The following is a 17,930-nucleotide window of genomic DNA, read 5'->3' as shown; positions in this document are numbered from 1 at the left end:
AACAATGATCCAGATGCCTGTGGTCTGACGGAGCAATGTCAAAACATTATTTTGGAAACAGGTTTGTCGAAGTGTTTGATGAAACTAATGACCATATCAATATTCGGTAATAAAACAAATGCGGTGCTTTTTAAGCTTTTTAGATTGTCATTTGTTTTATTTAAAATGGAGTTGTAAAAGAAAAGTTATCTTTGATTTAAGTCTTCATTTTATGCAAAATGTTGCATTCCGACGTAGCATATATGACGTTTTTATCACGTGGTATTCACACACTGAATACGGGCATATTTGACCTTGCTGACGTCACGCCATAACAAGTATCATTGCGCTATGATTAAATGACGACACAAAAAGTTGTGCGTCATTAAAATGTAATATTTTATTTAATTACGTGTATTTAAGTAATTTTAACCAATAATCATACTGTTTATAATAAAAAGGGCTATTTATAATCCGTATGATCCGGGCAGTCTCATTCGCCACTCGGATGTTTACAGATTTTACGTAAATACTACCTCTCGAAAAACGTAGTAGTATTAAGTAATAACCGTATTATAAATACGGTGATACTCATATGCAATGCTTGATAATAACTAAATTGAACGCTGTTTATTCATGTTTAAAATCTTTCCTAAATCCTTATTAAGCAATTAGTGGGTGTGCCGTAGTCCAGTGGTCTTGTGGTAAGACACTAAACTGTCGATCCACACACAGTTCGAATATTGGATTCCAGTCGCTTCATCACAAGACGGACAACAAACAGGGTTGCTTTACGCAGTCAAATGTTTAATTATGTTTGTGTAATAATATCCGCTATTTATAAAAAAAAAATGATATTCTCACTGGGGTCGCCATCCATGAAAAGAAATTTAAAAAAAAATGGTTCAAGACAGGGTCCAAAAGTCCCGCATGTACGGTGCGCCAAAAATTTATTAGCGTCCCCACAAATTTATAAACACACTTAAGCGATAGTTTGACAAGTGTTGTCTTGTGGTTGAGCCTGCTTTTTCCAGCAACATATATACTTCTTGAAGTTGTATCTGTACCGTTGACTGTTCATCGCATACAAGAAAGGGTTGATGGCCGACTTGCCCCACAAAATCCAGTTCATGCTTTCATAGGCGCTTGTGTTCACACAGTCATCGCCACAGAACGAGAGAACAATGGTTGTTATTGTATACGGCGCCCACGTCGCCAGAAACACCAGGACTAGAATGGCTAGAAACCTCGCAGCTTTATTTTCCTGCTTTATTTGCTTTATTTCTCGAATTGATTTGCTACTCTGTGTCGAAGTGTTTGCACCCGTGCTTGACGATGTGGATACGATTTGTTCACCATTCTCGAAGGCAACATTTCTGTTAGCTTTATCCAATTGATCACCGCTGCTCTGTGGTTCTTGTTTTTCACAATTTGATCGTTTTACTACGTTCCCTTTGTCTGTTGTTGGTTTAACTCGGTTGCTTCTCTGCCTCGCAAAGCGGCCACTTATTTTCCGGTAAATCAAAAAGTTGATAATTACCAATCCAGTAACTGGTAATACAAATTCGAGAATAGCTGTTATGGTCGTATACTCAAAGTTGTAAGCAAACTCCACAGTGCAGTCCATATATTCAACTGTGGAATATCCAACCCAATGGTCCCAGCCAATAATTGCTGGTCCATACAAAAGAAACGATACTAACCACGAAAATGCAACTTGCGCTATAGCCCTTTTAAAGGTCACTGTAGAAGTATAATGTGGCCCGAACACAAAAAGAAGAAGTCTGTCTAAACTTATAATCAGAATCAACAAAACTGATTCGAAACACATGGTAAAATCGATAGCCAGCCAAGCTTTGCAAAACTCTTTACCAAAATCCCACTGGAACTCTTTGAGGGTGTATACAGCGTAGAAAGGCATACTGATACAACCGATGAGGAGATCGGCGAAGGCTAAGTTGAAAATGTAGAAGTCGTACACAGTGTGAAGACGGGTATCTCTAACGAAGGCGATGATGGTGATGATGTTGCCAAAACTGGTGATGAGGATCAGAAAGCCAATTCCAATCGCTGACGGAACCTGGAGGGCTGGAACCATTGCCAGATAGTCAGGATCGTAGTCGACTTCAGCATCAGGCACCATTGTTGAATCTTCAGTTTCTGACATCTAGAAATGAGAAAGATGAAGATATGTTTAGATTTTGGAGTCATCTTGTCAATGAACGTTTCGTACTCCGACTTTTCTAATCTTTCAAATTTAGTCGCAATGAGGTATATTTTGAATAATTGTGGTTAGGCTGCGGTGTTAGGCTATAAGTATCTTTCATGGCCGATAGTGTAAAAATATAAGTATAGGTTTATTCCAACCCGAGCATAGATGTTTTTGCGGAAGCGAGATTTACACCCTGTGCGAGGTTTGGGATGAACCTTTCTCCCACCTCAGATAAGTAGATCCTAAATTTTGGCCATGCTGGACATTCTTATCTTGCCCACGGGCAAAGATAAAACAAGTACTCATAATGGAAACCTAGCTTGTCTTGTGGCAAATATTTAAAATCCAAATTAATCATTTTTCGCTTCAAATGGCACCATAAAAAGGTTTTCACGCTGCATTCGAGAAATAATGCTGCACTCTCCCCAGAACTTTTTAAAGAACGATTTGACTATTTGCATAATCGGAATCACTGCACGCACATCCATGACAACCATGATTATCACATATATATATACGCAAATTATTTACACTATGCACAAATGAGTTCCAGCGAAAAAAATCATTTTACTTTATATTATTTAACTGAGGTGGGAAAAAAGCACCTACCATAGCCGTTCGTGTAAGACATCCCAACCCTACGCTCGGGTTGGGATGAACCTATCTTACACTCTCGGCCATGGAAGATACTTATAATCTTACACCTGGAACCAATCCTGCCCCCAGCGCGGTCATGGCTGATGCAATTTCTCCCACCTCATTTTAACAAAATTTAGTAAAACTGGAACTTCGTTTCACATGCCATACCCTAACTGTCGATAACTTGCCGATGGATTATTCCTACCCAACTGAGATTATGCCACGAGAGGGGCAATAAAATGTAAAAAAGAATAATATTAAAACAAAAAACATCATCGTAAAGGGCATGAATGATCCTATCATATATGTAGAGAGTAAGTCGATATGTTAAAAGACTAATTCGAGAGAACTGTATAACCATATTTTCCCGGGCCAATATAACTCTGTAGGAACTATTGCTTCACTGGATTTCTCCACTGTTGGCAATGACTGAATCTTCCTGATCTCGCGATATTTAATCGTCCAGTCTCTGATTAGACGGCCTAGATTGTATAATTTAAGTAGTTTTATTTAAAATTACACGCTCGTTTAAAGACAATTAATGGCTTTTATCTTCAACGACCTCATGACTGGTATGTATTTGTTTTACTTTTTAATAATAATAATAGCTCTTGTAACCATTATATATTATATTAATTAAATAATGTTACTGAATGGTATTTAAGAACTTGAAGGAAAGCGAAAACAAAAAGTGGCACTCTTATTCAAAATCATCAGATACACATTTATACAAACTTAAATTTTGAGTGATGAACCTTGAACTACTTACTAAATAATGCATTTATGGGAAATATTTATTACTGATGACAATATTGTAGCCGTGTACTTAATAGCAGAAAACGCAAAAATATTAAATGATTGGTGAGTGCTAAAAGATTTAGTGTGATTTACTGTCGTATCATAAGGTAGAAATACCGTATTTTCTGCACCTTTCTTTCAAATTAAAGTCGGTATCCTTTATAAGAACCATTGTTTTCGACATGTATTTATCCTTTCTGATATACCAAAATAACTGTATTAATTGTGATAAATCTTATTTGGCAGTAAGAGTGCATCTGTAATATAAAAAAATGTAAACGAAAAAAAAATCAACGATAATTATATCAACCTCCAGTGTTACACTAGAAGACGAAAAAATACATTATAAAAAGAAGTGAGCTGTAAATTACAAGTAAAAACGTTATTATTCATTACTTACCCTGGCATTTCCGAAAGCTGACAGTGCACAGTTGCAAAAGAAAAACTATCCTTAATTATGTAATTACGTCATTATTAACTGATTTAAGAAGGCACGAGGTAACGCACTTGATTGTGCAAAATTTATAATGCCACTGGAGAGAGGCAGTGGGCTGATTTATATTACAGTTTTATGGCCATGTCAGGTTTCAATTTGCACAATTAATAAGGCTGCACAGTGCGCTTTCTGTGAGATCTGAGACGTTTCGCAATTAAAGACTACATATGGAAGAAATCAGTACCTTGGTGATACCATTGAAACCTTGTTAAAGTGAATGCGTCATATTTGATATGACTTGTAACCGCCTTTTCAGCCTGAAATTAAAGCAGCCCTAATTTCAACATAATTGCTGATTGGAGCTGTATTGAATGATGTATTTTCAGGTTATTTTTTGTTTCTCAATTTCGCTGAGAAAATTTATGAATAGCGCCCACTTCTACAGTTGGTATAGACATTGTTCGGAAGATCGAGTTAACAAAATGACATGAGTTTATTAAAGCGCCACACTTTCGAAAACTGATGTATTCCTTATGAAAGAACAACGGAATGAAATGGTTGCTAAAGGGACTGTACACCAGATTAGCACCTAAAAAAGTTTTTTTTCTTAGCGAATCTCAGGACAATTATCTAATAGAATGAGTTACGCTTTGATATCATACTTGTAAAAAAGTAACAAAATGTAAGAAAAAATTGTGTCGGAGACCGGGTTCGAATCCGTGTCGCCAAAATTGCAGTCCAGCGTGGTATCCACTGAGCTAGGACGACTTACTCTAAATGGGTGACATAATTAAGCTATACACCTACCTCGGTAATATCACGTGATAACACCGACTAGCCAATCACGCATAAGGAATAAATTCTACCAGGTAGACATACCCAGTAATCTTTTTTAATGGAAAAATACGAAATAACTGCTTAACTTGAATAAATTGTAAAATTGTACTTCAGTTAGTAAGTTTCAATGCATTGTACACATCGATGCCAAGTTTATGTCAGTTTTCGACAATTTTCTTTTTTTCCCGCTATTTTATCATACGGAGTACAGTCCATTTAAAGCTGCACTCTCACAGATCGAATGTTTTGACAACTTTTATATTATTATTTTTTTTTTGTCTTGGAACGAGCCAATTTTTGCAAAAATGCATGGAAACCAGTTATAATAAAACTGCTGACAAAAAAATAGATAGCAGATTTTATATTAAAGTTCAAAAATTGATGTTTTATGCATTTTTCTTAAACCGTAAGAAACAGTTTAAGCCATAAAACATTGATTTTCGAACGGAATTATGAAAAACTGCGATCTGATCTTTTGTCAGCAATCTTTTATCGTTGGTTTGCAGATATTTACGCAAAAAAATGCTCTTTCAAAGGCAAAAAAATAAATAAAGTTGTAAAAAACGATATATCTGTGAGAGTGCAGCTTAAAAGGTCGGAAAATGGTGTGTGACTGAAAACGATGATAGGAGAGATCTTGAAATGCGCATTTGTGATGGTAACTTTCCATGCAAACACTACACAATCACACGTACGAGCTATGGCGTACCGTTTGGGTCAAATGCCGTTTTGAAGAACTATATAACGAAATAAAAATGCACTTCAAAATAAAGGGATCCAAGTATAAACATAGATAGTCACCTTTGTATATGAACATTACATAACTGCATTAGATATTACATTTGGTTGCATAGTTTATGTGACAACTTTATCATTTTACTTTTCATGTGACGTTTTGGTAAAGTGCCGTAACTGTTGATGGAAAAACTCGTGTCCAAATCCGATTGCATGTTCTTTTAATATGAACGTAAGTTTTGTACATTGAACTGATTTTGTTTCTTTGTTGTTTCCTTAATCATATGTTGTGTTAATGTATCGACATACAATAAATTATGTTTAAATAATAAAATACACCTCTATCTTAATAAAAAACACACACCTCTATTTCATAAATATTGGTGTACCTTGGTATATATAGACCAGCGCATGTAAACATGAGGTCCACATCTAAATTAGTTAAATGTGGTGCACTTCTTATTGTTGGTGTACATATGTAGTGCATAATTTTTAAATGGTACGTCATATCGAGATATGGCTTTGGGTGTCGAGCACTAGAACCAATCTCCTTCCCGGAGATGGCCGAGTTGTTACGAATGCTCTAGAACGAGCATTACTTAATCGAGTTAAATTTATTTTAAGATTTGAAACCCTGAGAATTATAAGAAATTATTAAGAAAGATTTCTAATCATTTTCTGAGGAAACTTTATTGGTAGTTGCTACGAAATAACATTCAAACCGTAAATTGCTCATTTCACATCAGATGCATATAAATGTCAACTTCCATTTAATTCATCCACTGCATAATACCGACGAAATTGGATATCGCTTTGTTAGTGCGTTTGTGGATTTATCCAGTGATAACCTATATTGTTTCTATACAATATTTCTAAGATTTAATTGTGTTTGTATTTTCTTAAATTAGAAATACGACAAGACTTAAAACAACCGTTAAGCATATTTAGTTAGAAGGATTTTGTTTGTGACAACTGCCTAAGGCCTCATTAATTTTTCATTTTACTACCGGTCAGATGTTAACCAAGTTAAATATGTATGAAACGACGAGTGAGTAGGGGAACTTTATTATTTTCATCAACTTCAAATCATGGTTTTACCGGTAGACGCTTTCAAATTTTCATCCCGAGGTAAGCCCTACATTTCCAGTTCAAAATGTATCATGCAATAACTTTCATTTCACTGGATATCTTCGGAGCAACTTAATTATTGTTTTACTTTGATAATAAGTGAAACGCAATTAAACCCGGAAGACATTTCTCCATTGCTTCTGGATGAAATAAAAACATTCTCTTTGAATTTTAATGATAGTAACATCAACTGTTTTCAAAGCAAGTACGCGCGGCAAAGTACATCAAAACTTTGAACATTCAGGATACCGTACTTTCAATACATATTAAGTCTTCTTAGGGGAAAAGGTTTATATGACATTGAATGTTCCCGATTACAAACGAGCCGTTCTCAGGGGAAATGAGTCTAAATTGTATTGCACAATACTGCTTTAATTAATTCTTTGAAAATTATAAGAATAATGTTGTTGTTTTTAAGTCTTGTGTTGGCCATGAAGGTACTGGTTAAATAAAATGTAAATATGACTTCGACAAGATTTCTGCATCCAAGCGGTGGATCACATACGACTTTACCATCATAGAAGTCAAATAGACTAATTTAATTTGCATGTAGAGTATAAGCTTTTTATTTATACTTAGATATCCTACAATGTGTATAAATAATTTGACACCAATATGCTATAATTTTGAACTGTATCATCATTGTATATGTGTGCTATGTCTATCAATGTTTGTATAGATTGTGAATATCTCTAGCCATGTGGGAAATAAAGATGTTGAGTTGAGTTGAGTTGAGTTGAGTTGAGTTGAGTTGAGTTGAGTTGAGTTGACTCAATAGATGCAGTTTCACGTGTATTTTTACGGCACTTTTTATTGTTAAGCACTTCCAAATGTATTAGTATTTACTTTTTAGCAGTTGATAAATGTAAACTCGTTACAGTGACGTCACCATTATTTGCAAGACGTTAGTGACGTCAGATGGGTGAACACAATCAATACTATATCAAATATATGTATATGTAAAAATGATTATAATCATCATTTGGATTGAGTTGATCATTTATTTTAAGATTGAGACCTTAAACCTTTCAGCATCATGTATGTCATTGCAAAACTTTCATATCATGTTACTCATATAATTACAAAAAATAAGCCATTATTTCGACCCTTTTTACATTCGTTTTAAATTCGTTTAGGCGCAATATGTTGCGGCAGGGCCATTCTTATTGGGTTGGGCCTGACATCCATCTACATCGGCTTATTGTTGAACAACACTTATTATAAGAACAAATCAGGTAAGAATGTTCAAATTTTAGTTCTTTTAAGCATGTTTTATTAAGAAAAAGGTAGCAGTTTTGTCATAGCCTCGGCGTCTGCGGCGTGCACAAACTTGGTAATACCTCGAAAAGCGTTCAAGGTATTCAACTGAAACTTGTAATACATGTACCAGAACAGAACACGCATATACGGTAAGGCGCACTGCTCTGGTTTCAAGAAATCCTTAGTTATGTCCCTTTTTGTTGGCTGAAAAACAACAGACACGTGTTTGCGTTTTCGTTTTTTACTGTTTAAAAAACCACTTACGATATTTTTTTGTAAAACTAAAAAAACAACAACACAGTATTACGTATAGATGTTAATCTTTGTAGCTAAAGCCATCGCATTTTCTGTGTGCAATTAATTATTGATTTCTAAGACGCCTTTGTGAGTTATAAACAATCGAGTTCATATATGTGTGTTTTCGTTCACTAATTGTTTCCAGTATAATTCCATTTAGGTCCGCTGCTTACGCCAAAAGAACCAGTAAACACGAGTTTTCCCTTGGTTGGAGACTCGGGCCAGTCATTTGTGGACGGATTGCAAGTGAAAGGTAAATGATTAAAAGACATAAACTGAAAGTTGTGGTCTTATCATTTCTATGTTATCACATAAACTGGAAGTCGCGGTGTTATCATTTTTATGTTATCTGATAAACTAACAGTCCCGGTATTATCATTTCTATGTTACCACATAAACTGGAAGTAGCGGTGTAATCATTTCTACATTTAAATATCACACAAACTGAAAGTCGCGGTATATTCATTTCTATATTATCACATAAACTGAGAGTCGCGGTATATTCATTTCTATATTATCACATAAACTGAAAGTCGCGGTATATTCATTTCTATATTATCACATAAACTGAAAGTCGCGGTATATTCATTTCTATATTATCACACAAACTGAAAGTCGCGGTATATTCATTTCTATATTATCACATAAACTGAGAGTCGCGGTGTTATCATTTCTATATTATCATATACACTGAAAGACGCGGTGTAATAAATTATATATTATCACATGAACTGGAAGTCGCGGTATATTCATTTCCATATTATCACATAGACTGAAAGTCGCGGTATTATCATCTCAATATTATCACATAAACTAAAAGTCGTGGATATTCCTTTCTATAGTATCATTTTCCCATGGGTTCAAGGTAAGTGAAGTCTGAATGCACTTACATTATTTAGTGGTCAACATATGTTTTTGTATAATGAGAAGGCAGTATTCTAGAAAATTGCTGAATTAAATACATTTATTCCAGTGAATCGACAGCCAGTTGTTATTGATTTTAATCAGATAAGCCGGTATATATAAACAGTGGCTGGCGAACTTAGTGGGTAGTTTACACAGTAGTGTGTAGACCACTTAAAGTTAAAGGTTGTTAGTTTGTTCTTACACAAAATAAATGATCATGCAAGTGGGTCTCCATTCATTTTTGTAAGTACTTGCTAACAAACTTTAACAATTATTAACGGTTCGAAATTAAATGTTGTCGAAACGGATGGCAGTATATTTCTGATTTACCGCTTATTTACTCGTGAAAATCAGCTTTAAAGCTGCACTCTCACAGATTGAACGTTTTGACAACCTTTTTTATTTTTTGGCTTGGAATGAGCAAATCTTTGCGTAAATATTTGCAAGCCAGTGATAAAAGACTGATGACAAAAGATCAGATCATACTTTAGCTCCAAAACTGATGTTTTATGCAGTTTTCTTAAACCGTTATAAACGCTTTAAGCCATAAAACATTTAATTTGGAATGGAAATATGAAAATCTGCATTCTGATCTTTTGTTAGCAGTCTTTCATCACTTGATTGCAGATATTTACGCGAATTCCAAGACAAAAAATATGTTGTAAAAACGGTTAATCTGTGAGAGTGCAGCTTTAAAGGTGCCCAATACAGGTTGGTGCATAAAAAATCTTCTTTTTTTTGAATTTGAATGCATTAGCATGTAACTCATTAGACGTCAATGATTAAAACAAAAATCACATGAGTTAGGAAGAGATAATAAAAAGTAGCCTAATTAATTAATGGCCACGTTGTCACAAATACCCAAGTAAAAATCACTAAATTTAAATATAGCTAATATATTTTGTCTGAATCTAAATCATATGGATTTTTATCATTTATTTTAAATGAGTTAAACACGATTATGCATTAAAATAAAAAATAAAGCATCGCATAAACCTATATTGTGCGCCTTTAAGCCGTTCTTGACGTGTTACCTAATGAAACATTAGCGACAAACCAAATTCTGAAATCTCTCCAGTTTTCAAGTTAAAAGAGAGAAAAAACAATACTTCCCTTTTGTTATCTTTTTACCCTAAAAGGCAGCCTTGCCATGTGGAATATACATCAATTGTGTGACGAAGTAAGAACATATAAAGAATTGTTTGTTCGCACAATTACATCTGTAACGCATTCAAAACAAACGTCTGAAAATGTATGTGTTTGCTAAAATCGTATCTGCGCTGTTTTATCTCAATTTCACAAAGCCTTTACAAATACTGTTGTTTTTTTAGAAAGGAAGCCCAAATCCACTTGCAAGGAATACTTTTTACCAACGGTAGAAGAAAATGTGAATGTGATAGAGCAGTATCCGGCCGGTGACGCCCTCAGGTATATAAGGATGAAACGATGGCCTGAGTAAAGTCTGTCGCAAATAATCGATCGATAATCAATCATCGCTATGTATATCTATCTATACATGATTGTATTGTTTAGATATAAATACTAGAACATCAGAGTTAAACACTGGTCTAGATTAGATTAAGAATTGTATCTGGCATTCAAGTAAGACCTTAAAGCTTATAATTTAAAACAGACTTAAGTTTCTAAATAACAAAGACACATCATTAGAATTTGTTTTCGTGTCTCCTCATTTATACATTTAAACGGAGCTTGTTTAATTATGTTCAAGAAGTTTTCATTTTTCTTACCCCTTTTTTATAATCTGTCGTTTATCTTGTCCGAGGATATCCGATGAGCGATTAGTATCAATACCCAATCAATAATACCAACATAGGTACATGTCGAGAATCGGGGGCCACATGGAGGCACCAAGGGAGCTAAGAAAGATTCCCGTAATAGTGACAGCCGTCGACCGCAACTTTTATCCAATAGGGATCGGGCTACATTGGTCAGTTCATTGGCATTTGATGAAGAGACCGGAGTACAAGAACATTAAAGTAATTGTGTACGACTTAGGGCTGACCAGGAGACAACGGAAAATGGTAAGACTTTGAAGGAGCTGCAAGACGTTGTCAATATATTACTATCCTCTACGAATTAACTACGATTTAGCACCGCCTATACGATAACTGTACGAAGATGTCCGAATTAGATAAGAATGCACTAAGGTCGCGCTCTGTGTTTTGAAAAAAAATAGTAGCTGCACCAAAACAATTTAAGGTATCAGAACCAGAATTTTCGATAAATAGTGACCCCATAAAAAAGAGAATGTACCCAAATTGTATGGGGTCACAAGACTATAAAAAATAGAATTACGTTAAATGACGCTAACAGAGAAATAGCTTATTTGTGGGTCGGTTTCCTTAAAGCTTTCGTTTGGGCTTCACGATTCACCAGGAACACCCACGACTCACCGAAGATTCACTATTATAAGTAACGAATGTATTCTCGATTAGCCAAGCATCTCTTTTCTAAAATAGGGGCTGTCGTAGACAAAATACGTCCATGGAGATCCTTGGAGACAGTTATTAAACCTGGTTACAATCGACGGACTGTTGATTGGCAAAAATGTACGGCGAAATTTACAAGAAAAACACTGCCAACTCATTGAACAAGATATAATTTCGAACACCAAACTTTGTGTACTAGCTCATGGGAGTAAACACATTGCCCCAACACCTTTCATTATGCGAATTATTTCTTAATTTCTTAAAATTAGTATATTCAATTGTCGACTTGTCTCATAAAAAGGAAGCCCAAGGCAATTAATTTTATATCGTGTTCTGTTGCGTAATGCATATTATGAATGTCATATCTTAAATAGATATGCCCTTATTAATTTTATGCGTGTTCATTAAATTTCAGATGATACGGAACTGCCGTTGCGAATTAAGAAAGTTTGTCTATGAAGATTATCCCGCCCATGTCAAAATAAGGAAAACGTATGCTTTTAAGCCAATCATAATCCAGGTAAGCATACATGTCAAACAGTGCATTTACGTCGAAGCAATCTGACATTGTGAAAAAAGATATGAAAAAGTTTATGATATGCCGTCCGCTGGTTTATAGAGATTTATAAGTTAATAATTTTAAATCATTTAACTCTTTGAAATGTTAGTCCGCTCTCTCTTCCAAATCAACCGTCAGTGCGCACAGGGATGTTACACAACCGACGTCAGTTACGAAAAGACGTTTTTCTGTATGAAAATCATAATTATGTTTGATATTACGAACCCGTGCCTTGTTCGGCTATAGCTTATTCTTATAAAAAGTGTTGTATTTTTGCCCTGGAGCATTTATGATCACACAAATCACATCTTTTTAACACATTTGTGATATTAAGCCAAATTGTGTAAAAAATGTAATTTTCTATGTTTGAATGCAATGAATTAGTAGAAAATTGATTTCCTTTTGTATCGATGAATATCTCCGTCAGGTGTCGCAAGTTAAATAGGTGCACGAGGTTTTCGTGCAAATCTCGGTTTAGGCTCATTCATCTTTGGGCAGCCGATGAACACGAACCTAAATTTTATGATTTTGTTGTTGCATTTTGAAATGGTTGAACATGATAAAACGAAGGTATAGAAAGTATGTGTTTTCATGTTAAAGTATTATAAAATACATGCAGTGTTTATATGAAATATTTATGATAAATATTTATTTTTGTTACATGTACATCTATCAGTCGGTTGCCCGAGTGCTATATACAAATTAGTAATTGAATTTGGTTGTTTGTCATTATTTCGGAGATAGTAAATGGAAAGGGAACATGTTAAGTCTTTGGTTTTGTCAAAATTGACCAAAATGTATATTGATCGGCAAATATTTATCTAACAATAAATATTAACCAATCGAATCATTTTAAAGTGCAAACTGGCAAAAAAATATATACTTTACAAGCTTTACAGAATTAGTATTGGCTCCTGCAGTATTTCTAACCAGGTTAAAGACGACTGATTCGTTGCTGTTGTTGGGTTTATAAGGGTGTGCCCGCGCCCTGTAATGGCTGCACTACGGCTTGACCCCGTCACATCCATAAATGTGACTTGAACAAAATTTTGAATCTTAAGGGGGTTGATAGTTTAGTTAGTATTCAAAGAGGTTTTTTTAAATCATATCGTAGTTGAGTTTATTTTTGACAATAAAGTGAAAACCTCAACAATACCCATTTTCGCAGCCGACGTACAAATGTAACAAAATCTGAGCCAATGACTACAAATAAAAAAAAATCTTTATTTTTTGTCTTCAGACTGTTCTGATGGAGTTTGGCTTCGTTTGGTGGCTGGATAGTTCAGTTCGGTTCATATCCGGTGACCTCGAACCGACCCTGTCCCTTGCACGTGCACACGGGGCCCTCTACAACGTACACCACGATGAACATAACGTGCTCGGAATCACCAGGCAGACGGACGCACGAACGTTCACGTTTTTAAAAGAAGACACGTGTAAATTTAAACCTTTTGCCGAAGTAAGCGCAACGACGGTTTTGTTTTATTTCAACTCCATAACAAAGGCTGTTGTCAAAGCGTGGGTAAAATGCGCCCTAAATGAAGACTGCATCGCTCCTAAGGGGAGCAATCTCAAGATAATATGTGATTTAAAAGATTCACGGGATGGTCGTTGTCACAGGTTCGACCAGTCTGTGTTGGGTATTTTATTCAGGAGGATTTATCATGAAACGGATATTTTCGAACCAGGAAAGTCGTTAAACAAAGTCGTAGAAATCCGCAGAAACGAAGTGTTACATTACTTTGAAAGTTGTTCGCCTATTGGAAAGTGTTTAATATGATTTATAAAGAGTGTACATATGTACTTATATATTTGCAATACCTCAACGATTTGCTTATGTTTGATCTTATTGCGAAAAATCAATAATAAAATAAAAAGCTACAAAATTTCTTTAATTCAAGGCAGGCTGTAAATTTGTTACACTGTGGTTTTGCAATTGTTTACATATACAATAATTACTTATATTACTTCATTATAAAGGGTTCGTTGTTTCAAGTTTGATGAAAAAGAATCTAACCAGCGTTAAAATATGAGTCCACCCGCAAGAAACGCTATCAAAATATACTTATTCCATTTTCAGGCTTATACGAAGGGTAACATTTTCAGGCTTATACGAAGACTAACATGTTCAGGCTTATACGAAGACTAACATGTTCAGGCTTATACGAAGGCTAACATGTTCAGGCTTATACGAAGATTAACATGTTCAGGCTTATACGAAGGGTAACATGTTCAGGCTTATACGAAGACTAACATGTTCAGGCTTATACGAAGGGTAACATGTTCAGGCTTATACGAAGGGTAACATGTTCAGGCTTATACGAAGATTAACATGTTCAGGCTTATACGAAGGGTAACATGTTCAGGCTTATACGAAGGGTAACATGTTCAGGCTTATACGAAGGCTAACATGTTCAGGCTTATACGAAGGGTAACATGTTCAGGCTTATACGAAGGGTAACATGTTCAGGCTTATACGAAGGCTAACATGTTCAGGCTTATACGAAGACTAACATGTTCAGGCTTATACGAAGGCTAACATGTTCAGGCTTATACGAAGATTAACATGTTCAGGCTTATACGAAGGCTAACATTTTCAGGCTTATACGAAGGCTAACATTTTCAGGCTTATACGAAGGGTAACATTTTCAGGCTTATACGAAGACTAACATGTTCAGGCTTATACGAAGGCTAACATGTTCAGGCTTATACGAAGGCTAACATGTTCAGGCTTATACGAAGGGTAACATGTTCAGGCTTATACGAAGGGTAACATTTTCAGGCTTATACGAAGACTAACATGTTCAGGCTTATTCGAAGACTAACATTTTCAGGCTTATACGAAGGGTAACATGTTCAGGCTTATACGAAGACTAACATTTTCAGGCTTATACGAAGACTAACATGTTCAGGCTTATACGAAGGCTAACATGTTCAGGCTTATACGAAGGCTAACATGTTCAGGCTTATACGAAGGCTAACATGTTCAGGCTTATTCGAAGGGTAACATTTTCAGGCTTATTCGAAGGGTAACATTTTCAGGCTTATTCGAAGGGTTACATTTTCAGGCTTATTCGAAGGGTAACATTTTCAGGCTTATACGAAGGGTTACATTTTCAGGCTTATTCGAAGGGTAACATTTTCAGGCTTATTCGAAGGGTAACATTTTCAGGCTTATTCGAAGGGTTACATTTTCAGGCTTATACGAAGGCTAACATGTTCAGGCTTATTCGAAGGGTAACATTTTCAGGCTTATTCGAAGGGTAACCATTTCATGCTTATACAAAGGGTTACATTTTCAGGCTTATACGAAGGGTTACATTTTCATGCTTATACAAAGGGTTACATTTTCAGGCTTATTCGAAGGGTAACATTTTCAGGCTTATTCGAAGGGTAACCATTTCATGCTTATACAAAGGGTTACATTTTCAGGCTTATACAAAGGGTTACATTTTCAGGCTTATACGAAGGGTAACATTTTCATGCTTATACAAAGGGTTACATTTTCAGGCTTATACGAAGGGTAACATTTTCAGGCTTAAACGAATGGTGATATTTTCAGGCTTATACGAAGGGTAACATTTTCAGGCTTAAACGAAGGGTGATATTTTCAGGCTTATTCGAAGGGTAACATTGTCTTGCTTATACGAAGGGTCACATTTTCAGGCTTATACGAAGGGTAACATTTTCAGGCTTAAACGAAGGGTAATATTTTCAGGCTTATACGAAGGGTAACATTTTCAGGCTTATACGAAGGGTAACATTTTCAGGCTTAAACGAAGGGTAATATTTCCAGGCTTATACGAAGGGTAATATTTTCAGGCTTAAACGAAGGGTAACATTTTCAGGCTTATACGAAGGGTCACATTTTCAGGCTTATACAAAGGGTCACATTTTCATTTTTATACGAAGGGTAACATTTTCAGGCTTAAACGAAGGGTAACATTTTCAGGCTTATACGAAGGGTTACATTTTCAGGCTTATACGAAGGGTAACATTTTCAGGCTTATACGAAGGGTTACATTTTCAGGCTTATTCGAAGGGTAACATTTTCTTGCTTATACGAAGGGTAACATTTTCAGGCTTATACGAAGGGTAACATTTTCAGATATAAACCATTACCCCTGCGCAAATGCTTTTTCTTGCATACCGGACGTGTGTTTCCGGTCATGTGACCAGTGCTGGAAAAACCCATCTTACATACCCCATGTAAGATGAGTCACGCGAAACCACGCGCCACTTCTTATTTCATTTATTGTATGGTTTATGAAAAAAATAATTATGCCTTTTCAATAAAGCGCTATCAGATATATATGTTTGCAAGACTTTTAATTAAAATTGAAAATAAATAATTGTAAAAAACGCTATTTTTAGTAACTGCGCTGTATGACGTCAGTAAACAACGTCGCACGCGCTTTTTGGTGTTATTGTACAAAAGTTCATTTTCAACGTCATTTTTTCCACAAATTGATTAATTTAGATATGCAAGAAAAAATATCAATCATCGAAAAATCCGACCCTCGGGCACGCTGCGTGGCCGGTAACTCGGCAAGCCTCGTTACCAGCTTACGCACGTGCCCTCGGGTCGGATTTTTCTATCCATACCGGAAACACATGATAGATACTTATATTATGCAACTATGATATTGTCGTAAAATTGAGTTCAAAATGAAAAATACCTGGTACTTGATAGTCAAGTGTGTTACCACTAGACCGTGGATCCGCCACCACAAGACTTGACATGGCCGAGAAGTGGTTTTCCAACAACAAAGACTGACCGGTTGTCCGATTAGCGCAGGTTTAAGCGCACTCGCCTTTCACGAAGGCGAACTTGGTTCGATTCTTGGCCGAGGTGCATGTGAGTTTGGTTAATGGCCATCAAGCCGGGCAACTGCGTTTTCCGCGGAAGACCACACTCTTGCGCAACATTGTGCCAATAAAACTGACTTTGTATAAGATATCATTTATTTTTCACAATCCAGGCGCGTAAAAAGCAAATTAACAATAGGGCCGTGGAAGGGATGGGGTCGAGATTGTTTTAAATTTTAAGCATTAAAAGACTCGATTTCCAGTGAGTTCAGGTTTAATTTTCATGTTTTTTTTTCTATATCTTTTTCGGTTAAAATAGTTCATATATATATTATATATAAAACTATTATCATTTAGTAGCATTTATCCACTATTACATTTAGTTCATATTTTCTATTTCTGTACCAAATACAAACAGTTATAAATAGTCACAATAATTCAAACATATTTAACACATCGATATGCACACTTTGTCGATAATCAAAGCACTATCATTCAGAACTTGCCAAAAATGGAAATGCGGTGTTTCATACCACTAACAAACTCAAAGTTCATAATGTCAGTGGTCCCCTTGTCATGTTTATGGTCGATTTTGCAAAAAGAAAGAGCATGGACAAATATTCAACGGTAAAACAGTCATCTATGAATAAAAATACCTTAATTTAAAAAAGATTGGATGAAAACCTAGCAATTAATTTATATTGGCGCAAAGTAATGTAAGTGTAGAACAAGATATGTTGCTGTAAAATCATTGGCATCTTACACAGTGCTAAGTTCAAAATAAAGGAAATAATATATTTGGAAACAGGGCCAGGCTCCGCAGTAAGTACAGTTAACAGTATCTTTACTATTGTTAAAGATGCACTCTTCCTCCCAAATAAGATT

The 17,930-nt window shown here is 35.5% G+C and overlaps 2 protein-coding genes across 2 annotated transcripts; one reads left to right on the top strand and one right to left on the bottom strand.

Annotated features, from left to right (window-relative positions):
• Positions 1 to 961: 961 nt before the first annotated feature.
• On the bottom strand, positions 962 to 2,146 carry LOC128225782 (muscarinic acetylcholine receptor M5-like). Its single transcript, XM_052935680.1, has one exon. It carries the CDS (start codon positions 2,144 to 2,146, stop codon positions 962 to 964), a length of 1,185 nt encoding a protein of 394 aa, XP_052791640.1.
• Positions 2,147 to 6,506: 4,360 nt separating this feature from the next.
• Positions 6,507 to 14,045, top strand: LOC128225544 (uncharacterized). Its single transcript, XM_052935399.1, has 7 exons — positions 6,507 to 6,764; positions 7,901 to 7,999; positions 8,482 to 8,574; positions 10,559 to 10,655; positions 11,062 to 11,269; positions 12,093 to 12,197; positions 13,477 to 14,045. The coding sequence occupies exons 1-7, from the start codon at positions 6,725 to 6,727 to the stop codon at positions 14,014 to 14,016; spliced, it is 1,182 nt and encodes a 393-aa protein (XP_052791359.1). The 5' UTR covers positions 6,507 to 6,724; the 3' UTR covers positions 14,017 to 14,045.
• The last annotated feature ends 3,885 nt before the right edge of the window (positions 14,046 to 17,930 follow it).

Source organism: Mya arenaria, chromosome 3 (assembly GCF_026914265.1).
Source record: "Mya arenaria isolate MELC-2E11 chromosome 3, ASM2691426v1".
Lineage (NCBI taxonomy): Eukaryota > Metazoa > Mollusca > Bivalvia > Myida > Myidae > Mya > Mya arenaria.
This window is presented reverse-complemented; position numbering and strand designations above follow the sequence as displayed.

What these genes read in the sequence shown, in the direction of transcription:
- LOC128225544 (XM_052935399.1), top strand. Translation starts at nt 6,725, where the DNA reads ATGGTTTTACCGGTAGACGCTTTCAAATTTTCATCCCGAG. An exon ending in TTTCAAATTTTCATCCCGAG is followed by an intron (nt 6,765 to 7,900) that starts GTAAGCCCTACA and finishes AAATTCGTTTAG; the next exon opens with GCGCAATATGTTGCGGCAGG. An exon ending in CCGGCCGGTGACGCCCTCAG is followed by an intron (nt 10,656 to 11,061) that starts GTATATAAGGAT and finishes ATACCAACATAG; the next exon opens with GTACATGTCGAGAATCGGGG.
- LOC128225782 (XM_052935680.1), bottom strand. Translation starts at nt 2,146, where the DNA reads ATGTCAGAAACTGAAGATTCAACAATGGTGCCTGATGCTGAAGTCGAC.